The following is a 23837-nucleotide window of genomic DNA, read 5'->3' as shown; positions in this document are numbered from 1 at the left end:
CTCAGCTCTTTTTGTCCCAGCCCTATTCTGGATAGAACTCATGGAATCAGACACTTGACCTGGGGGCAGCCAGAGGCTGAGAAAAGCTAGAATAACTGCGTCGGTGGCTGTTGCCAGCCCTGGCCCAGTATTCAGATCTTCATGGCCTGTGTGGTATCTTATTGGGTGTGGCTGCCTGATTTAGCTGGGATTATGAAGCCCTGCAAGGTGGGCTTCTAACAGAAGCATTTTCTGGTAGGAAGGGCTTGGCCTGCTCTCCTCAGCATCCTGTCCCTGATCTGGGTTGGGATCTCTCTGTTAGAACCTTCTCTACCTGCCCAGCCCAAGAGGACTGGCAGCAGTCCTAGAGATGGGGGAGTAGTTAGTCAGGAGGGCACTAGAACCCTTCAGGCCAAAGAGAGAAGGAAAGTGGCTTTCTTTCTTTTTTAAAAAAAATATGTTTTATTATTTTTTTACATGATTGTTCATTTTTAAACAATATTTGCTTCCCCCGACCCCCTTAGGTGTAGTCCCCATAGAGTTTCCTTCACCAGTGCACCCGTGCACCATCACCTCAGTCCCCTGTGCTCCTCCCTCCCTCCCTCTGAGCCCTCTCCTGCCTCCTCCCCTGCAGGATGTCTCTGATTTGTAATTGTCTGTTTTTGCTTTGTTGTGTTTCATACTGTTATTTTTTTTTTTTACACTGATGTTTCATTTGGTTTCCCTATATTCCTGCTATAAGTGAAACCATCCAATATTTTTCTTTTTCCTTCTGACTTATTTCACTGAGCATAATTCCATCTAGCTCCATCCATGTTGCTGCAAATGGCATGAGTTTATCTTTCTTGATTGCTGAATAATATTCCATTGTGTGTATATGCCACATCTTCTTGATCAGTCATCTATTTTTGGGCATTTGGGTTGTTTCCAGGTTTTACCTATTGTAAATAGTGCTGCAATGAACATAGGGGTACTGGTGGTCTTTTGAATCAATGTTTTTGTGTCCTTTGGGTAGATCCCTAGGAGTGGAATTGCCGGGTCATATGGTAGCTCCATTTTTGTAGACTGAGGAACCTCCAGACAGCTTTCCATAGTGGTTGGACCAGTTTGCACTCCTGCCAGCAATGTAGGAGAGTTCCTTTTTCACCACATCCTCGCCAACATTTGCTGTTGCCTGTTTTTTTGATATGTGCCATTCTTGCTGGTGTAAGGTGGTATCTCAATGTGGTTTTCATTCGCATTTCCCTGATGATAAGGGATGTTGAGCATTTTTTTCATAAGCCTGTTGGCCATTTGCATTTCCTCTTTGGAGAAGTGTCTTTTGAGTTCTTCTGCCCATTTCTTGACTGGATTGTTTACTTTGTTTTTGTTGAGTTGTGTGAGTTCTTTGTATATCTTTGTGATCAGTCCCTTATCAGTTGACAGGAGTGCAAAGATTTTTTCCCAATCAATGGGGTGTCTCTCTGTTTTGGTTAACGTCTCTTTTGCTGTGCAGAAACTTTTCAGTTTGATGTAATCCCAGGTGTTTATGTTTTTCCTTGACTTTCTTTGCCTTGGGTGATGAGTCTTTAAAGATGTTATTGTGATGTATGTCTTGTAGTGTTTTAGGAAGTGGCTTTCTTACAGTCACACTGTTGGTTAAGCATGTAGGCATAGTGAGTACTAGAGTCACTGACTCTGTCTTGTGCTCTTTTACTTCCTGCCACCTGATTTCTCCTGTGCCCCCTCCTGGATCAAGGCTGCTTCTATCTTTTGAATTTCTGATAGAAATCTTACAATAACAATATTAACACTACCATGAGCACTTACTCTCTGCTAGAGACTGGGCTGGGGCTGCATTTTATACACATTGCCCACCTGCCTAGAAAACCCGAAGGGTGTTCATAGTAGCCCTGTTTTACAGATAAGTGAACACAGTTGGAGTTAGTCTCTTGCCTCAGACCACACAATTTAGCAGCAAACAGCAGCTGACTGTAAAGCTGTCTTTTCACTACTGGGCATTGTAGGCATTGTTCCTGTTCCCGGAGTAGATTTCCTGGGCTCCCACAGACTGAGGGTGTTAGGGCAACCTCTTCCTGAGTGCTCACAGAACTCATCTCATGGGGCTTAAAAAACTGGGTGTAGTTGGTATGGCTTAGCAGAATGAAGGGAGGAGGCATGGAATTTTCTCTGTATAGCAAAATTAAGGGAATGGTTGGATAAACACACTTGTGACCCCAAACTTATTTCTGCAGGGATGATACCTAATAATGAAATGAGTGAATTTTAGGATTGTTGCCGGACTGTGATAGGAATGTACATTTTGCTAATTTAGTTATAACCAGGGTTTCTGGTTCTGGCTTTGATTTCTTTTTGCATGTGACTTTTATTGCAGAAAGCTTCTCTCAGCCTGTTCTCATTAGCTCCCAGATTAAACAAGAATCCCAACAGGAAGAGAGCAGATCCAAGAGACCAGGCCTTGCTCGTTCACACTGTGTATGAGGTTGGGTGTATTTATTCGATTTGATTTGTGAGTGTGTGTGTGCGTATGTGCGTGTATGTGTGTCCTCTTCTAAGAAAACTTAAAAATAACTTTCTCCCAACATGTGGGCATTTGGGGGCATGTTGCTGAGCAGGAGGGCTCCTCCCCCAATGTGGGCTGGTAGATGTGGGCTGCTCATCTGCTTGCAGAAGCCCAGCCCTTCCTTTTACGTGTTTTCCATAAAAGTCCTAGGAAGCCAAAGGGAGAGAAAGGGTGTCTGGTTGCCGAGGAGAGAACTCCAGTGTGGAGGACAGAGCAGAACCTAGGAACCCAGAACTGGGTCACTCGGGTTTGTCAGCAGGAAACCCATAGGAACTAACAACCAGGGCAGAGTGTGCCTGTGCCCATTTCACACACAGGAAGACTGAGATGCAAAGAGTAGAAAGGATGACCGAGTTACATGCCAGCTTTAGAGCTACATGGGCACCCTGGTGCCTGAGACCAAATATTAACACCCCAGAGGGGTAGATTTTTTTACCACGTGATCTGTACTTACTCCTGCCCTATGTCCTCACTCTAACATTCATTGGATTCCCTGTACAACAAAATTAAGTGGTGTTGTAGTTTGGAAGTATTTTTTAAAATGTTTTTTAGCCTAAACGTCTATCTATTCACATGTCACAAATATTTATTGAGAACATACTATTTGCTTATCCATGTTTTAGGCATTGAGGACAGAGTAGTGAGTAAAATAACTAGAATCTGTATGGAGCCAGGTCTAGTGTGGGAGGCAGCTGTTAATCAAATAACGGTAGCTGTGGTGACCATGATGTGTGGACCAAGACAACACGTGGGATTTGAGGCTTGTTCTGGACTTGGGGCCTGCCTCATCTCTGTGGGGCCAGAAGTCTGGGTCGCTTCCCATCAGCTATTTTGTGCTTCAGTTGTTTTGCTTTTGGTTTTGAGCCAAAGTATAGGAATTTTAAAATTGTTCTTTTAGATGTTCTCTCAAGCTCTGGTCCATTTTGCTGATCTTTCAGGGTTATATTTAGCATCCAACATGTGAGCTGTACCTACTTGATTTGTGTAACCCATGGGTTCCATAGGCACATCTTCCATGTTTTTGTCCAAATCAGTTTTCTTGCTTCTGTCCAATTCAAAGTCGCTTTCCAGCCTGGTTGCCCTTCACCATAGACCTCCATCTAAGAGACACTTAGATCCAGTCCAACTCTATTCATGGTGGTGATTAGCATTGCTTTTTGGATTCTTGCCTCCTTTCTTAACCATAAAATATTTAAATATCTGCCATGGACCAGGTCTTTCAGAGTCTGGGGTGTATAATCAGTCTTGGCTAAGGACTTAATTGACATAAAAGTGTTCTCTTAATTAGTTTCTATCTCAGGCTTCAAATCTCTCATATCCACATTTCTCCGACCATTCTCTTTAGGAGGTAAGATAGAATCAAATTAGCGATTGAGTCACCCTCTTCACCAGCCTTCTCTCAAAGCTGTATACCACGACACCTATCAAACCACATTTCCTTTCACAGGTGTATTTTTATGGGAACAGAAGTCAGAGTAGATGGTAGAGGGAGCATAGGGGGAGATGATAAATCAACTTCTCAAAGTGTGCCCTGGGAATATCACATTATTTTCATAATAACATGTTGGTTGCCTTTCTCGCTCACTCTTCTCTCGCTGCTGTGTATAGTGTTTTCCAATAACTGCAGATACTGTGATGTCACAACATATTAGATGCAGAGGCAAAATTTAAAATTTTGCTCCCTTCTATTAAGCCAGACCTCAAAGAAATTTATGAGAGATGAAAAACTCTGCTTACTAAGGTTTTTTTTTTATTTTTTATTTTTTTGCTTTGGAAACTGTGTTTCTTTTGAAATATCACTAATGTTACTATAATAGGCTTCTTATTGATGGTTTTAGTGAATTAGTTTTCTGTTTTAAGTTATAATATGATAAATATTGACAGTAATAACTCATAAACAAATGTCCTTTGGTATACTTAATGATTTTTTTTTAAAGATTTATTTATTTATTTATACAAGCACTGGGTACAGTCAGAAGTGTGGGAGGGTGAGAGAATTCACCAGAGCCAGAGCGAGGAACAGAACAGGCAGAGTAACAAAATACACTGCTGAGGGGAGCAGTGGGTGGCAGGAGAGGTCTGCAAGCCATGTGGGACCCTTGCCCGGTGGCTGGGGATCGAACCGGTGCTGCAGAGGCTGCGGGCAGCTTCGCAGCCCAGTGCTCAACCGCTGCACCACCGGGGAGGCCCTTAATGATTTTTTAGGAATATGAAGGGGCTCTGAGTCCAAATAATTTGATAACTAACTGCTGAGCTAGAGGGTAAGGGAACACCTAGGTGTTATGAGAATCTCAGTTATTTAAAAATGAGACAAAGCTCAAATCCATGTCATTTCCTGATTCAGATATTTAGTCTGCCTGAAAGTGTCAGCTTCATAGGATGAGATTCTTTTGCAACTATGGAAATGCCTTCTCTTTCTTGGAGAAGTACTGGGGGGATCTCCTTGTTACCATTTTTTAGAGGTATGTGAGAAAGACTGCTTCTAAAGCTCCCCAAGGGTCAGGAGTAGCGCTGCTGGACCCTGGGCAGGATGTGAACACAATCTGTGGAGCCTGGTTCAAGTCTCAGTCCAGATTCCTTAAGACAATTGGTACATGGGTGTTCCCAATCCACCTGCTGTCTGGACTCGCCTCCCTCTATAGGGATCATAAACTGGGCTTCTTCTTAAGAAGTTTAGGGCCTCCCCTGGTGGTGCAGGTGGTTGAGTGCAGCACTGTGAAGCTGTCCGCAGCCTCTGCAGCATGGGTTTGATCCTGGCCTGGCTGGCGAGAGTCCCACATGGCGCTGCAGACCTCTCCTGTCGCGCCCGCTGCTCCCCTCAGCAGTGTATTTCTTCAGTCTGCCTGTTCTGTTCCCCACTCTGTCTCTGGTGAATCCTCTCACCCTCCCACACATCTGGCCTGTACCCCAGTTCTTGTATAAATAAATAAATAAATCTTTTAAGAAAAAAAGAAGTTTAAGGAGGAAGAGCTGAGTGTCAGAAGACAAATGTCCCATGAACCCTGGGTGGCAATCGCAGGCCTGCTGTGCCAGGGGGTGAGTAGTGATCCTGACAAGATATGGAATTGCGAATGTGCTTAGCCCCTCTAAAAGCTCAGCTCTCTGCTCAACACTATCCTCCCTTTATTCCACAATTAGATAGGAATCTGCAGTTCTGAACAAGTAAAATCTTGTGATCGTCCACCCCTGGTTTCCCTGAGACTCTATTAAGAGTCTCTGCAGCTGGCAGCCAGGGGTTTCAAAGGTCACCCCAATTGGGCGGATTAGAACAACCAATCTCCCTAACTGGGTGAATTTGAATGCAGGCGGAAGGCAAGTTGCAACATCTTCGAACAGAGTCAGACAAAGGTCCCTTAACTTTTTTCAGTCTGGCCCTGCATGCCTCAGCTGTTTGGCTCTCTCCTTCACTATCTTCCTTCTGAAGCAGACCTTGGACAGGAATCTCTGCAGTACAGTGGTAAAGAGTGGCTGCCCAGGCATCTCAACTCATGTGAGAGCTGCCCGGGGAAGAGACCACGGTAAGGGTGACAGTCCTCCGGTGTGTGAGCCTACCCCACTGTTGGCTCCCGGGGACCAATGCAAGTCAGCCTGGCATAGCTCACAGCGAAGGAGCAGTTTTCTCCAGGATTAGCAGCGATTAGGGAATTTGTCAGGATGTGAGTGAGAAAGTGGAGTTGTCATTGCCTGGGGCACTTGAACCTGCGTGTTAGCTGCCTCTGAAGTGTGCTGTGGCTGGTGGGTGGGTGCAGGCAGATTGTGCTCCCTGGGAGCACTTCCTTTTGGGAAATGTTTTCTCTTTCCAGGATTCCCTGCTGCCTGATCAGGTGCTTAAAGACAATCACTATTTAAAATGTACGTGTTTTGGATTGGGATGTGGGTAACTGGTTTCTCTTTACTTGTTGTGCCATATAACTTGATCTCTGATTTTAAACATTTTTTTTTGAGTCTCTTTGCTTCAGAATTGCACTCTTTTGACCTGTAGATATTCTCTATAGGACAAAGTGTTCCTTTCTGGTTCCAAGAGACTGTGTTTGAATGATTAATAAATCATGTCACTTGTAAAAACCTAATTTGGAGGTGAGCTTTGGCGCAAGGGTTTTGTGTGTGTGTGTGTGTGTGTGTGTGTGTGTGTGTGTGGTGGGGGACTGCTTCTAGCTCAGGGTCCACCCCTCATTTTGAAACCTCCTCCACTTTTCTCTTCTCTGTCCTTCGATCTGCATGTAAGTGGTATTGACGGAAACCCTCTGGATGGGTGTGTTTGATTCCTGACACTGAACCGGGCTCTTCCAATAGGGAAACTTTTTCAGAAGTTACCCAGTCTCCCTGGTGTTCTTGATTGGAATTTGGTCTCCAGGCTATGTGAGGAATTAGAGGGAAACAAAAATAGTTTGGTTTATTATTATTATTTTTATTAGTCCATTCCGAATATGTCAGTAACCAGTAATTGAATGTACAGATGGAATCTGTTTATGCTGCTGATGGCAGTAGGCAGGGTGATGGGCTGAGGGGAGCTCTTTGGCTTGTCCTGCCAGCCTGGTACTGGCCCCCCTCCCTGCCTCTGTGATAGTTCAGTAACCAGGCCTCCGCCCCTCCTCACCCCACTTCCCTAAAGGGGACTGTTTCCTTGCTGTATTAATTTGCTGGACCCATTTCTTAAGACAGATACCCCTGAGGGATGGATGACTTCTGTGTTCCATGTTCTTGGATACAATTCCAGTGAGATGGTGGTGAGGTGGGCACACTCATACCCACCTGGGGGAGGGGTTTAAATTGGTGTTATCTTTCTGGAAAGCAATTTGGCAAAAAGAAAATTCAGGAAAAAAAATTCATTTCTTTCCTTTCCTGAATAATCTACATTCAGAAATGTTATATTGGGGGAAAAAAAAAGATGCAGGTCAACATTTATTTATGAGAATGCTAATCTTTTGCTAAATTTATAGCAAAAGAACTAGAAAAATAATTCATTTAAACAGAAATAGGTAAAAGAAACAGCTAAATGTCAAACTGGTGATAATTGATTAAGTACAATGGAATATTGGGCAGTTATATGAATGAATATTTATAAATAAAATAATGATAGGAGTTTACTGACAATAAAATGCTTAACCAAAAATAAGTAATATTATGGAAAGTTTCAAACATAGAAAGTTAGAAAGAATGATGCCATGAGTACCTCTAGGACCCCTCCCCCAGGTGGGTATGAGTGTGCCCACCTCACCACCATCTCACTGGAATTGTATCTTTCTCTTTAAAAAGTTTCAGATTGGTTAGTTTTTAAAATAACATCTTAAAAAAAAATAAATAAAATAACATCTTGTTTTTAATTTGTCCTCTTGGGTCCTTGTGGAGACCAGACAGTCTCCATTTGTATAATTGTCATTTGTCCATCTTCTGGGAGCCCACTTTATCTGTAGGGCTGTTTTCTTTTTAGGATACTTTTTCAAGTATCCTAGTCCTTTGGTTTTGTTACAAAAATTATATTATAGATTATCATCCATCTTTTAATGTTGTCCATGGTGTGGTTTGTGAACAGTCTTAATTATATATATATATTTTAATGTAGTTAATTTTACATGTAATTTATATGTATGTGGTAGCAACTCTCAGCCTTTTTCCTTGTTACCTGGACCTCAGCCCCCTGCCACCAGCCAACTCTTGACTGCTGACAGAAAGCTAGAAGGCCCAGTGGTCAAAGAATAGGGACTCTGGGCTTCAAATGACAATTCTTTCCCCTACTAAACACCATGACTTTAGGAAAATTTCTTATTCTCCTTGTTCCTCACTCTCTATTCTATAAAATGGGGTTAATAAGATCATCTGTGCTGTTGTGAAGAGCAATTGAACTTTATTATAAAGTGCTTAGATGTGCTTTATATTTTGCTATTATTGTTACTGCAGTGACACTGCAGTCTTATCATCAGGAAAGGAATTTTGTTTGCAAAGTTAATACCTTATCTGTGGAAGAGAAAGCTGGATTTGTCAACAGGGGAGGTGCATGTTGCAAACAAATCAGGTCTTTGTTACTTTAAGTTGAACTTTCAAAAAATTTATCTCCATTTTGCTTCTGTTAGATGTTACTCATTTAATTTTTTAATTTTTTTTTTTTTTTTGAAACTTAAAGAAACCTGGACCCTGGTGGCACTCCCCCCCATTCCATTCCAGTTGTATTCCGCTTGCCTCTTGGTATTATCCTTAAGTTTTTATTTATTCATTTATTATTGAGGAGCTAATATCCCAAAACAAGAAATACAGTATTAGGCAAGGTCCACTCAGGGGATCAGAGACAACATCAGTGCTGTACTTCCCAGGAGGATCCTCAAATCTCTGAGGTTCTCACAATTTCCCCCACCTTCCCCTCTCTCTCTTTGTCCCTTTCTCCCTCCGCCCTCCATCACCTCAGAGCCCTCACTGCATCTATTAATGTCTGCTAGTTTTTTATAAGTATTTACTTTGTAGAGTCGCTTGTTGTGTAAATGTCCAGTATTTATGTCATTCTAGCTTGCTTTACTACATATAATTCCCTCAAACTCTCTCCATTGTGCTGTAAGTACATTTCATCGTCCCTTATGACAGAATAGTATTCTATTGTGACTATACCACATCATCTTGATCCAGTCTTCTATTGATGGGCATTTAGGCTGCTTCCCTGTCCCAGCTGTTATAAAATAGTGCTGCAGTAAGCACTGTAGAGCATGTAGATTTTGTGCGATGGTTTCATATTTTTTGGATAGTTGTCCAAGAGTGGGATTGCTGGGTCATTTCCATTTTCAGTTTTTTAAGTAAATACAGATTGTTTTCTATAATGGTTCCACCCATTTGCATTCCCACCCTTGATGTAATAGGGTTCCTTTCTCTCTGCATCCTCTCCAGTACTTATTGTTAGGCATCTTTTTCATATCCACCTTTCTCAATCAGTGTGAGATTATATCTCATTGTGGTTTTTTTTTTTTTTAAAAGAGCCATGTTTTTTTATTTATTTATTTGTTTGTTTGTTTGTTTTGTTTATACATGCACTAAGTACAGTCAGAAGCGCGGGAGGGTGAGAGAATTCACCAGAGCCAGAGCGGGGAGCAGAGTAGGCAGAAGGACCGAAGTACACTGCTGAGGGGAGCAGCGGGCGGCAGGAGAGGTCTGCGCGCCATGTGGGACCCTCCTCCAGTGGCCAGGGAGCAGCCGGGGATCGAACCGGCGCCGCAGAGGCTGCGGGCAGCTTCGCAACCCAGCGCTCAACCGCTGCGCCACTGGGGAGGCCCCTCATTGTGGTATTAACTTGTATCTCTCTTATTAGAAGCAATGATGAACATTTTTTCATATATCTATTGGTCTTCTGGATATCCTCTTTGGTGAATTGTCTGTTCATATCTGCCCAATTATTAATTGGGTTGTTCACTTTTCTATTTTTAAACTGTCTAAATTTTTATGTATTTTAGATATTAAATATTAACCCCTTGTTAGTTATATATTGTGTGAATCTTTTCTCCCATTCAGCAGGATGTCTTTTTAATCTTATGTTGTCCAATTATTTATTTTTGTTTTTATTTTACTGACCATAGGGATCAAGTCTCCAAGAACATCTTTGTCATTGATGTTATGGAGCATATTGCCAATGTTTTCTTCTTTATTTACTGTTGCAGGCTTTATATCAAAATTTTTAATTCATTTGCAATTTGCTTTTGTGTACGGAGTTAGAGAGTGATCCAACATCATTTTCTTATGTGTGGCTTTCCAGTTTTCCCAGCACTGTTTGTTAAAGAGACTCTCCTTTCCACATTGTATTGTCATGACTGCTTTATGATAGATTAGGTACTAATATATACCTAATATTTTATTTCTGGGCTTTTTATTATGTTCCATTGATCCATGTATATATTTTTGTGCCAATACCATATTGTTTTTAATACTGTTTTTTATAGTAAAGTTTGAAGTCAGGTGATGTGATACAGAAGTATCTCTCCTATTTTTCTCAGGGATTGTTTTTGTTACTTGAGGCCTTTTGTGGTTCCATATAAACTTCAATATTTTTTGTCTAATTTATTTGAAAAATATTGTTGGTATTTTGATGGGGATTGTCTTAAATTTATATATCACTTTAGGCAGGATAGTAATTTTGATTTTCCCCATCCATGAGCATGGGATATCCTTCCATCTCCTTGTGTCATCAAGTTCTTTAAGAAAGTCTTGTTGTTCTAGTTGTAAAGGTCCTTCTCCCCTTTAGTTAGGTTAATTATAAGATATTTAATTCTTTTTGAGGCAACTATAAATGGAGTAATTTTATTCATTTGTTTTTCTTCTCATTCATTGTATATGTAAGTGCTGTGGATTTTTGTATGTTAATTTTATATGTTATTAAGTTTAAACAAATGAATTACATGCCCCAGATACCACTATTTATTTGTGTCAGCTTTGCAAGTTATAGCGTAGGATTTAAATGAGAAGATGCCCAGAAAATAAAAACAGGGGATATTATATCAGGTTGTAGTACATGTTTATTTAGTAGACATTTGTCACACACCTGTGATAGCCCAGACAGCATAGATTCTGTGGTGAATAAGAAGTGATCTCTAACCTGTAGTTGTCCCAACCAGGTGATTCTCCCATCCAGACTTGGAACCTGGAGCAGGGATACTTAGGTTGCATTCTAGGTGGTAGCTCAGGTATCCAGTGACTTCAGCAGAGCTCTAATCACTGGGCTCTTTTCCATTGCTACCTGATTTCCCAAGCTGGTTCTCCAGCCTTTCCTATAGATTTTGGGAGCTCTAAAGATGGGGTTATAGTGTGGGAACCCATTTTTCCAACATACCCTTTCTCCATTTATGAGAGCCAGAGTCAGTTTCTGTAGCTTGCAGCCAAGAACTCAGATTCACAATTCTATTTCTGAAATCAGTGCTAAGGAAGACCCTTTGTTTCAGCTAACCTTGCCAGTCCTTGGTAACATCGGGAGCCTGAGTTATTTTTGCCCAGGTATTTTTGCCACATCAGGTATTTCTGCCAGTGATGCCATCATTTTGCTTTGGGTGAATGGCTTACCTTTTCTGGGCTTGTTATAAATGGAAGAGTTAACATGAATAATAAATTTCCTTTTCTTTCAGTATTACTAAGATATAATTGATTTACAGCACTGTGTAACTTTAAAGCGTGCAGGCATAACGACTTAACTTACACGTTTTGTGGAATGATTACCACAGCAAGTTTAGAAAACATCCATCACTGGATAATCTTAAAACATTTCTTTCTCTGACATTCTGTAATCTTTGAGCCTTTTTCAAGTATGTCTTCAGCTAAGCAATTTCCTCCCAGGCCGCACTTCCATTCCCCAATTCAACTTCAGACTCAGCTCAGTTCATCCAGGTTCCTGCCATATTAACACCAAACTGCTTTCCATTCTTGGAATATGGACCCTGTTGTTCCTTAGCCTGTGAGCTCTCGCAGTTGAAGCAAAAGCACAAGTGCCTAATAGAGATGTTGGTTCTGAAGCGTCGCTGGCTATTAAGTACTGAATTCAGATACCTCTTGTAAAATCTTGAAGATCCCTCCAGATTCTCTCTTTTTGTCCCAGCTATCCCTTCCCTAGAAGTTCTTGGACAAGTTTTGAGGAAGCCCACGTATTACCCAGGGAGCTGGTATTTAGGGTACACTGGGCATCACCCAGCAAGTGTGTGGAAGGCAAGAGCTTCTTATACCCAGGGAGGAGCTCCATGTGAACCCTGACCTAACAGGGCACCTGCCCCCAGAATAATTCACAACATAGTGGTCTCACCAGCATGCTGGGCCTTCCACTGTCTACATGAAAGCAAGGGTTGTGTTTTTCTCCTCTGACCTGCTCTTCCTTCCTGTTTGCAGACCATGGGGGATGTAAAGCTGGTTGCTTCAACGCACATTTCCAAAACTTCTCTCAGTGTGGATCACTCAAGAGTCAGCTCCATGCCCCTGACTGAGGCCCCTGCTTTCACCTTGCCACCCCGGAACCTCTGCATCAAAGAAGGAGGCACCGCCAAGTTTGAAGGGCGGGTAAGAAGTGTCGTTGATTTGGGCACTGGACTGGGGGTGTCATTCCTTCTCAAGGCCTTTCCTTTATGGTAGAAGGCCTAGTTTTCTTTTAGACCCACACTGAAAGTAAATATGTATCAACTTGACCTATTTCTTTCCTTTAGTCTGTGTTGGAGAACTCCAGTGGTGGGGATGACACAGATGTTTTGCTGCTAATGTAGGTCATGTTCTGGATATGTACTTCCTGATTATGGAAAAAGAATGGGCTGTGGCAGAGAGAACACAGCTTGGATTTAAATATATACCTATAAATCTACGTAATTGAGAACTAATATTTCTCTCACCCCTCAAGGAGTATTTAGTTTACTAATCCTCTCGTGTTTCCACTTGTTAAGTGCAGAGCAGTAGGATGAGTAATTGGACCCCTTACTCTGTTCTGTTAACTTGTACTAATGAATATTAGTCTCTTGCCCTTTCTGGGTAGACCTGCAAACAGACATGATAATTCCTTGTCTATCTTACACTAGAAAGGAGAAGACAGGAACATTGAAGAATAGCTGTAAGAGTATCTGAGGTTATGCCCAGTTGGCAAGATGTGTAGTAAGCTGCTGACTCAGGCCACTAGCAAGTCCAATCATCTGCTTGACATGGAGATACATTTGAGAGTCAGGGAGATTTGCAAGTAATATCTGTCTTGGAATTAAACTCACGGGCTCTAGGAAATGCTTTAAAGCTAGAAATCTTTGATCTGAGTGAAAGAAAAGAGATGTGATAAGGAATGCATAGGTTGCAGTGTGAATCTGCAATTTCAGAGCAGGCCCCTGAAAGCTTGTGAAGGAAGAGGCTGGGCACATGGCTCTCCTGTGTGGGCCACTGGGCTACTGGGTCATCTGGACAGTGTGCAGGGGCTGCACAGTGCTTTGTGCTCCTCACACGCCTGTCTAGTTAAGACAGTTTACTAGTCGGTCAGACAGAACAGCCTTGTTACGTCTTTTACTTGAAGAAGATTATGGGGGAGTGTTGGTGGTCTGGGGAGTCTGTTTCTTTACTTTGGGTACTACCATGGTGAGGGCTCTTCTCTGTTGCCCAATCCTGTGCCCCTCCATCCCATAGCCCCAGAGCTGGCAGGAAAGAAGCAATAGGAAGACTCCCTGGGGACTTAGAAATGGCTTAGACAGCCAGGGAAAGGAATGGTACTGATACACACACAGCATAGATGGATCCTGGAAACATTATGTTATGTGAAAGAAGGCAGATACAAAGGGCCACACATTGAATTATTCCATTTACATGAACTGTCTAGAGTAGGGAAACCTATAGAGATAGAAAGTATTTGCCAGGGGTGAGGGAGGAAGTGTGGGAAGCAACTGCTAATGGCTGCACACCTTTATGAATGTTATAAAACATTGAATTTACACTTAAAATTAAAAATTAACTTTGAAAAAATGGTTTTACAAAACTGATCTCACCCTCCTGCCTCCTCTCAGGGCAGATTCGTTTCTCAAATTCAGAGAAACATGGAGAGGAAGAGTTGCTTCCCTATAGCATGGGGAGGCCTTTGCTTCCTTTGCTGATCCTGGAGGTCATGAAAGAGACTTTGAGAGATTTGATTTGGAACCCTCCTAGAATGAGCACTGGCAGGTGTCAGCACCCAAGCACTCTGCTGCTTGGTCACTCCCTGGCAGACAGGTCAGAATGTCCATGAATGCAGATTTCCTTGTCTGAGAAGAAAAAACTAGCTGTTTCTATATTTCTTGTTGGCAGATATGTGATAAGAAAATGAGTTGTAGGGGGAAAAAGTACTTTATAAATTTTAAAGAGAACAATAAATATTTTTAATGAGGTGAAATTCACATGTCATAAATTTAACCATCTTAAACAATTCAGTGGTATTTAATGTACTCTGTGTTGACTGCAGAATTCTTCAAGTATCCTTTCAGCATGAAAAAATTTGGCTTATATTGATGAAATAATTGAATTTATATATTAAATGTGGACCAGGTATCAAAATTAATGTGTTCCTTTTAGTAGCAGCCTGTAGAGCTACATTACCACTCACCACCTGCATGGAGTCAACCCAGAACACCTTGCAGGCATGCTAGCAGGTAGTGGGCACAGAATAAAGACAGTTCTAGAGCGATGTTAGGCAGAGTGGCTTCATCTGAAAGCTTTTGGGGAGACATGCGGAAGGACAGGCCGCTGCAGAAAATGCTTTGCAAACAAGCACACTGTAAAAGTGTATTATCACTGCAACAGAGGACACAGAACAATGTTTTTTACCCAGGGAGAGTCACCTCAAATGATTTCAGAATAAGAAAGCTGGCAGTTTTGATACCAGAGATGAAGTTCATCAGGAGGTGTTTTTGACCCTGTGCCCCCAGAGAAGGTGGTGCGAACCCAGAGTGACAGAGGTTGGGAGCAGGAATTGCTAGTTACAAAGGCAGAGCTCCATACAGGCTCAGCCATTGACCACAGTCCATGGCCTCTGCCTCCGGTGCATGTTAACCTTCTCTTCTGTGCCCACCTGAGCTGGCTTACAGATGACCCCTCTCTCCAGGCCCTGGGCCACCTCCTGTCTTGCTGTCAGTTTCATGGCAACCTCAGGACCTCAGGTCTGCAGTAATTGGTCTCTTGCAAAATCTCTCACGAGTGAGTGATTTTTAAAAATTGAACCTTACCTTCAAACTACTTCTTAGGCCCAAACTGATGCCGGTTGCAGTCAGCAGGAATCTTTCCCTTTCTTATAGCTGCCCTCAGAAGCTCTGCCTACCTTCCTCCCCACCACTCTCTTCCCCTCTTTAAAGTTGCCACCACCATCTGGAGTCCTAAAGTCTGGGCGTGGAGGCCAATGAAATGTCCTGGGTTCTTCTGAAGGAGGCACAGTGATCCTCCCATTTCTGTAGAGACAACGTGGATAGCTGGATAGCGTGGCTATGAGGAAGTTAGGAAGGTTGGTTTCCCATTACCTTTTAAAACTGCTACTTAAAAGTTGGTTCAAACTTACGCTCTATGTTTTTATCCCTGAGAGAGGCACTTGCCTGGCCTGCCCCATTTTCCTTTTTATGCCTATTTTTAGGCCAAGGGCTTAATGAATCCCCTCCTCTAATAAAGCCCCTCTTTCTAGCAAGAAAATTTTGGTGACATTAAAGTGGGACCACAGTGCTCTTGTGGTTTGTCTTTTTCTGAGATGTTCCGAGTTTTGAGATGTTTAGCTCTGTGGCCTCAGACCCTCATGTTTATTAGGACTTTTCTTTGTGGCAGATACTTTGGACAGCCAACACCATTGCCAGTCCCCTTCGCCCTTGTCCTTTTCTACTTTAGATGCCACTCTAAAAGCTTTCTTTGCAACTACGGGTGGCTCAGTGAGACATTCTGGCAGAAGTTCATTGGGGAGTTTCTGGGAAAACTCTTGCTTCCTAATTATATATATATATATTTGATGCTCTCATATTCTATTCCTCTCCTGCTTCCTGCCTTGGATGCAGATGTGCTGCCTGAAACTCAGGTAGCCAAACTAAAACCAGGAGACAAAAAACCAGAACACTAACAATTGGTTGAGGTGGGTGTGGGTGGAGAGTACAGAGGAAGCCTAAAGACCAAGAGCTATAGGATAAAAATCCTAAGACTTAAAGACTTTCCCAGATAAGATATTTGGCTACATTTACATAAGAAATCTTATGAAAAATATTGCTACTTGATAAACACCTAATGACATGCATGTGGAGATAGTGCCCCTTTAAATGATGTGAATAAATAGGGAGAAGGCACAGTGCAGAGAAAAATGTAAAAATGCTTTACATCCTTGCCAAATGCACTGCTAGTGATGGAAGTGCTTTATTCTGAGTGGCATGTGGTCCTGCAGTTAAAAGCATTCTACAAGAATTCTTTCCTCCCTGGCTGTGGCCATCTGGCTTGAACCAACAGGGTCGAGGGTTTATGAGAGGAAGTCAACCATATGGGGTTTATTGATAAATCAGTGCCATTATTGAAAAACTGCTGTATGATAAGGGTCTTCTGATTAGGCCAAAACTACCTCCCTTTTCTTGGCTCTGCCAGCCCAAATCTTGAGGAAATTATATTTTCAGGAACTTATAAAACTCTGGCTCTAGATCTCATCAGTACCACCTTTAAACCCAGGCAACGTGAGCCCAGGTTTTTGCAAGTCCTGTTCCTTCATCGGTCTATACCCTCACCCCAGAGCAGGGCATCTGTCTGCCAAGGTCTATGCCCACAGAGCTGCATCATTCTTCCAAGTTCAGGCACCAGGGCCCTAGAATTCTAAACTAGAGCCCACTTCCGAGGCCAGTCTGGGACTTTTCTTATGAGGTGACCAGGCCTAAATGGGGTGGTCAGGGGCAGTAGTTTTCTGAGGCGACAGCATGGTAGATGGGCCTGTTGCCTGCCCACATGTCAGGATGGAAGGAGGGTGGGAAGAGCAGTAAGCTGGGCTATGTCACTGCCTAGCGAGCGCTGGGTTCAGGGCCTCTGGGAGCCTCCATGCAGAGAGAGCCAGCCCCACAGATGCCAGGGGCTGCCTGAAACTCTCCCAACTCTTCTGTTGCCCATGTGGTACCTGGAGTACCTGTGGGCTGCTCCCCCACCACAGTCAAGTATGAAAGTAGTGAAATGGTGGGAAGAATATCAAAATGACAGGACATCTTCCTCTCTGCCCTGGAATTCATTCTTAGAAAAAGCAAATATGATGATAGGGCCTGGCTGTCCTGTGAATCAAATGAGCTGATATTTCAGTGCCTCTTGAGCAGTATGGCCCAAAGGAAGTTTCAGTTCAGACAAGGGGTCTTGGTGTTTACTGAAGTGAGCTTCACAATAAAGGGGCAGCCTGCTTCCTCAGTTTCTTCTCTCACCAACAGTAGTATGCTCCCCCCACCACCTTCTTTCCTTTTGCTTCTAACTCAGAAACAACCACCATTCTGAGAAATTTGAAAGAAGCATCTGGTCTGCTCTCTGGCCCCCAGAGTCCTAACTGGTTTGGTTCTGAGAAAAGTTGTGCATATAAAACAGTAAAATATGACAGTGTGTAATTAAATGCTTGAAATAGTTCAATACAAAGTTTGTACTTTAGGAATGTAGAAGAGGTTAGGATGAGGTTTGGAGAGCCTTGAAAAATGGTTTCCTGCTTTCTGACTTCTGTGCTTGCAGCTTGTCCTTCCTACTGCTGACTAGGCCACCCTACCCCCCACCTCCCACCCCTGCTTACTGTCCTTGAGCCTTGGAGGAAATTCCTTAGGGCTGTCTTTGAGGCCTTTCATATCCAACTGCTGCTCTCCAGCACTGTCCCTTTCCTCCCTTCCCCTTCTCCCCAGCTATACACACAGAACAGATACTTTGTCTGGTATCATCTTTGAGGAGAAAGGTTAAACAAGAAATGTTTTGTCATTCCCATAGAGTTATGGAAGGGGGGCAGAGTGTGAGAGAAAGGAAACTAGCTTTTTAAAAAATTTTTAAAGGAACAACTTACTTCCATTAGTGACAGTTTTATTTATTAATTTTTTTAATTAATTAAATTTTTTCTTACATCATTGTAACCCCCATAGTTGTCCTGCCACCATATCACCTGTGAACCATCACCATTTTCCCTTGTGTTCATCCCTCTCCAGTTTTGCTCTCCCGCCCCCTCCTTTGCTGTATGCTTCAGTTCTATGGTCAACTTGCTAGTTTTGACATTTTCTTAACCTTGTGTTTGGTTTCTCTACATTCCACACAGAAGTGAGACCATCTGATATTTACCTTTCTCCTTCTGACTTATTTTGGCTAGCGTAACCCCTTCCAGCTCCATCATGATGCTGCAAAAGGCACAAGTTCAAGTTTGTCTTTTTTGATCACTTAGTAATATTCCACTGTATAAGTATACCACAACTTTTTGATCCTTCAGCTATATGTTTTGGGGCATTTGGGATATTTCCATATCTTGGCTATTGTAAAGAGTGCTGCAATAAACAGGAGCGCAGGTTTCCTCTCAAATTAGTGTTTTTGCATCCTTTGGTAGGCATGGAATCACTGGATCATATGGTAGCTCCATTTTTAGTGTTCCAAGGAACCTCCACACAGCTTTCCATAGTGGCTGAACCAGTTTACATTACCACCAGGAGTGTAAGAGGGTTTCTTTATATCCACATCTTCTCCATAATTTGTTGTTTCTGGTTTTTTTGATGTGGGCCAGTCTTACTGGAGTGAAGTGGTATCTCATTGTGGTTTTGATTTGCATTTTCCTGATAACTAATGATATTGGACATTTTTTCATATGCCTGTTGCCCCTTTGCTTTACTTCTTTGGAGAAGTGTTTTTTAAGTTTCTTTTGCTCATTTTTTTTGACTGGGTTGTTTGCTGTGTTTTTATTGAGTTGTGTAAGTTCTTTGTAGATCTTTGCTATCAGTCCCTTATCTGTTGCATGGTGTGCAAATATTTTCTCTCATTCTGTAGAATGTCTCTTTATTTTGATTATTCTTTCTTTTCCTATATAGGAACTTTTTATTTGTAATCCCAGCTGTTTATCTTCCCTTTGTTTTCCTTGCTTCTGGAGAAGAATCCTCAAACTATCTTTTGTTGCTGTCCTATTAGGGCCAGGCAGGTAATGCTAGTCACTTTATCCTCTTGATAGGGTAGCTTTATCCTAATTTTATTTTTTTAAATAGAGGCTCAGAGTGATTATAAAACTTGGCAAGTTACTGAAGGAGGCAATACGTGCAGTACTTTTGGGTCCAAATCTTTTAGTCCTCATACTTTCTGGCACCATCTTTTTTACCTGTCTCATCTGGTTCCTTGAACTCAGTGACTGTTTCTTATTCATCTTTGTGCCCCAGGACACCATGGACCTGCCACATGAGGGGTGTTCAATACATATTTGGTTCCCTGGAACTAGAGTAGTAGTAGATGCCAGATCCCTTGCCAGTATTCTTATCACCCCTTACCCTACCCCACTCCCTGTCAACCTTTCTAGATCCTTTCTAGTTCCCCACCTAGGCCCTTGTTCCTGCTCCCTCCCTTTCCTCTGGCTGAGCCTTCATCTAGAGTGACCTTCCTTCTTCCAGTCCATCTTATCTGGCCTCAGGGTCAAATTTAAATTCAGGCTTCTTCCCTTAAGTGTGTTTTCTTTTTAAAACTTGCTATTAGAGTACAGAAGAGTCATGGCAACAGGATGTGGAATATTCCCAATAATCACATAAGGTTATTCATGAGTAATAACCACAGGAAAGAGTTGCCTACTTTGGCCTTTTTAAAATGTATCATTCACTAATCATCTCTGTGCCTATAACTTTGTTATAAAGAAGTAAAGCTTTAAAGGTTATCTTATTTTTAAATTAAAAAATTCAAACAATGTAGTGTAACAAGGTAATGTTTCTTGCTTCGACCCTTATTTACACTCTCCAGAGACAGCCACTATTAACAATTCTGGTATCACTGCAGAAATGTTCTATTCAAATATAAACATGCTTTTAAGTATACAAATGGGACCATGTATATGGATTGCTCCCTTTATTTAACTTCTTTTTGCTTTTCCCCCCCACATTAATCTGTTACATCATAGGTCTAAGTCTCAGCTTTCTAACCCTCAATTCTTTTTTTTTTTAATTGAGGTAACATTGAGTTACATTATTGTATGTGATTAAGAGGCACAGGATCACTCTTCGGATGCCTCATTCCCTCCACCAAGGCACCCATAGTTTCCATCCTAGTCCATTGTTCTCCCTCTCGACTACGTTTCCTTCGCACACCTTCCCTGCCTCAGTTCCACAATTAGATTTCTAGTGTTTGTTACTGATTGGTTTTGCGTGACCCTTTGTTTTATTTCTTTATATTCCACATATAAATGATACCATCCAATCTTTTGTCTTCTCTGACTTATTTTAACATAATTCCCTCTAGTTCCATCCATTGGTGTAGTTGCGGATGACAAGAGTCCATCTTTTTTTAAATACCTGAGTAGTATTCCATTGTGTGTATATACCACATCTTTATCTATTCATCTGTAGTTGGGCACTTAGGTTTTTCTTTAACTTGGCTCTTATAAATAGCACTGTAACTAACATAATAGTGCACATATCCCAACAAATTAGTGTTTGCATTTGTGTCCATCTTTATTGAAGGGTGTAATCTTAGAATCCCAGCAAGCTTGAGGTGTTCCCAAAATTTCTTTAACTGCTTGGGAGGCTTGGGAATTCTCATGGCATGGGGGCTGGGGGTGGACTCCCTGGGTATTACAGAGTTCCTGAAGTATTCAAGGGAAAAGTAGCAAACTGGGATATGACAGCACATGTATTGCTAAAGCTACAATTGTCAGCAATTGCTGGCTCCCTCTGGCTCAAAATGCTGAGCTGAACAGACTTATTAATTTCTCCTCCATCCAAACATGCCATTGAAATGAGAGGTTCAAAAGTAAATGCATTCTGAACTGCACTGAGAGCAGGTGGAGGGAAGTTGTTGGACCAGAGAGAGATTTTCTTGGGATTGTATTGAAGGCTATAACAGCATTACCCATCGGAACAGATAAGGGGTGAAACTTCAGCAGAGCCACAAATTTGAGGTGACAGCATATGGAGAGTCAGAGTGGGCTGTAGGGTAGAACTCAGGGTGATTAAAAAAAAGAAAAGGACTGGTTACTTTATATCTCAGTGCAGGAAACGGAAGCTCTTATTGTGGGTATTAACCCATATCTCAGAAGAAGGTCTATTTACTTTGCCACAGGATAGAAATATGTCAAATGTGTTGCTCCATGCCCCAACACTCTTAGTGAAGTCTGCCAGCACCCATTGAGTTACACAGAGTTTGCACTCATCAGAGAGCCAACACTCCCCTCAAGGGCTGGAAAACCCACATCAACCACATGCATTTGTAAACTAGTGCTTCGATCATAGTTCTTAATTGTTATTTTAAATCAACCCATGGACAAAACTCAAAAGTGTTAGTTACAGTCACAGAACAGAAAGTAAGCTCTGTAAACTTTGGAAAGTCAAAGTAAAGGAATGGTGAAAGGCAAAGAAGAGATGGAAAACCTCTTTGGAGGAAGCAAAAGCTATTGGGAGACTGACGCCCTCATCTCACAGAATGAGAAGTGAGGAAGTGCCATCTGAAATGGATGGGCCAAATAACAGAGGTTTGGGTGTATGATTTAAAACCATAATGATAGAGGTAAAAATTGGTCAGTTCATGAGCCACATTTGGCACATAGACCTTTTGTGTTGGGCCAGCAGTAGTCTCAAAAAATTTGAGCAGATTTACAAGTGGAAAGTTTATACATATAATTATTTCTGAATAGCTTTCTCAGGAAATAAGATCAGACAACACTTCCACATGGCAACACTTGGGCAGTGGGTGCCACCCCCTGCATCTGAGCATGTCTTTTCCAACTTGCTATTGCCACCCCTCCCCCCTACTCCTAGGCATCTCCTGCCACAAGGGCAAATGCTGTTGCCAGTTATGACTTTGCTTTTTCCTTAGCCATGTCTTTATCAATAACAGGACAGTAAAATATGGGCAAGAAGGCCCTCATGACATTTTTTCCCCACCCACTTTCTATGAGTTTGTAATCATGCCATAAAGATCCAATAGAAGATATAAAACTAAATATAGGACTGGTGATAAGGAGCAAAATTCCTTGCCATTCTTAATCGGAATCCACTAAGTGCTGTTCAATTCTTAAATGAAGACATAGACACAGCATACATTATCTAGAATTGTGGAGTTATTGATGAGAAGAGTAGAAAGATGATTTCTATGGTTTTATTTGGGAAGTAAGGAAAAGAGTAAGAGGGAGAGTAACTTTTGCCATTTTATACTCTCAACTTCACCTTTTACTTTATATACATCTTATCGCTGGAAGTATTTAACAGTAGATGGGAATGGCTTATGTCATTTCTAAAAAGCACAATAAAGTTGCATGTCAAATGATGTCCACTGAGTTCAAATTCTAGATTCTATTTCATAAATGGTCACGATAAAAACATAGTTTACGTTGAAAGGAACAGAGACAAAATCTGGGCAAGGGAAAATACGTAACATTGTGATAAAATATGTTACACAGCCCTATTAGCAGGTACACAAGTGGATATCACTGCAAAATACTTTTAAAGTATTTTTGTATCTGAAAAACTACAAAATAAAAGCTCCAAGAGCCCACCTTTGGGGCCATGAGGAAGCAGGTGGAATCTTCCTTTGCTGGAACGCAAATGGTTGGCTCTCCCTGCCTGGGTCAGAGACAATAAAACCTTTACAGGCTTTGCCAAGAATTCTACTTTGGACACTTCATAACTTGACTCTTAAAGAAGAAGGACAAAAGGAGTTTTTATAAAGATATTCAGGTACTATTTATTTACTTTTGGTAGTCTTCATTTTAATTTTTTTTGAAATAACATTGTGCTGTGGCAGCTTATAAGTTTCAGGTGTGCGTTATTAAAAATCAACATGTGTATAAACTACATTAAGTTACATTTAAAATAACATAAAGGAACTCACTTATGCTCAAAGAGATATCATTGAACAAATAAGTCCATAGGGTAGGTTTTGCATAATAGCATACTTCTCATTTGGGGGAGTTATATCCATCAATGGAAATGTGTGTGAAAAATATAAAGTGGACAGAGGAATGGAGCACAGCCTGATCACCACCCTGTGAATGCATCTATGCCTTCCCTACCTCAAATTAGAAAAAGATTTGGAGCCATGTGAATAGAATTGGTTTTTGTTGTTCAGTCCTTTAAGTATAGTTTTTAAATTTTGCAGTAATAGTTTACCTATCACGGATAGCCTGTTGCTAGCTAGATATATCTCTCTACTAATAAGGTTCTTATTATTTTAACATGCTTCCAATTTTCTTGACTGTCTGCCTTGAAATGGAAACATTTCAAAGTGAGCAATGCTCTTTTCAAAATGAGCTATGGGAGATGGAGAGACCAGATTAGAGACCAGATTCTTGCTCTAATCAGATTCACCTCTGTATGCATGAGGTGGCATGAGGAACAAGATATAAAATGCTGAGTTTGGCATGAGTGAGATCTGCATAGGCCTGGGGGATATCACTGAGGCCTGGCTTCTTTTTTCACATAGATAGAATTTCTGCAAAACCCAAGATGTTCCCATCACTTATCATATGCAACTTCCAAATTTAAATGATGTTAACCATTAAGATGCTACTTTGTTATAAAATAAGCCTACAGAAATTGAGTTTCCTTTGTAGTCCAGACACTGGGACTACAAAGAAAAAAAACAAAACAAAACATGGTCTCCATTTCCGTGATCTCATAACAATTGGATTATCGATTTTGGGATTGGAAAATTAAAGCTTTTCTCCTCT

General features: G+C 41.6%; 1 protein-coding gene across 5 annotated transcripts in view; it reads left to right on the top strand.

Moving 5' to 3' along the window:
- Nucleotides 1-6042: 6042 nt before the first annotated feature.
- The window catches only part of MYLK (myosin light chain kinase), a gene marked incomplete at both ends in the record, with an annotated part of 170417 nt that continues 152622 nt past the window's right edge, over nt 6043-23837 (top strand). For 4 of the 5 annotated variants that reach the window (XM_084232500.1, XM_084232503.1, XM_084232502.1 and 1 more), the window contains one exon: nt 12314-12550. In XM_084232500.1, coding sequence (XP_084088626.1) covers nt 12386-12550 — 165 coding nt within the window. Of the gene's footprint in view, nt 6061-12313; nt 12551-23837 lie in introns of those variants that run through there. The other variant, XM_084232504.1, reaches the window with a different exon arrangement.

Source organism: Talpa europaea, assembly GCF_964194135.1.
Source record: "Talpa europaea genome assembly, chromosome: 4".
In the NCBI taxonomy this organism is placed as follows: Eukaryota; Metazoa; Chordata; class Mammalia; order Eulipotyphla; family Talpidae; genus Talpa; species Talpa europaea.
Note: the sequence above shows the minus strand (reverse complement) of the source record. Positions and strands in the feature narration are given on the sequence as shown.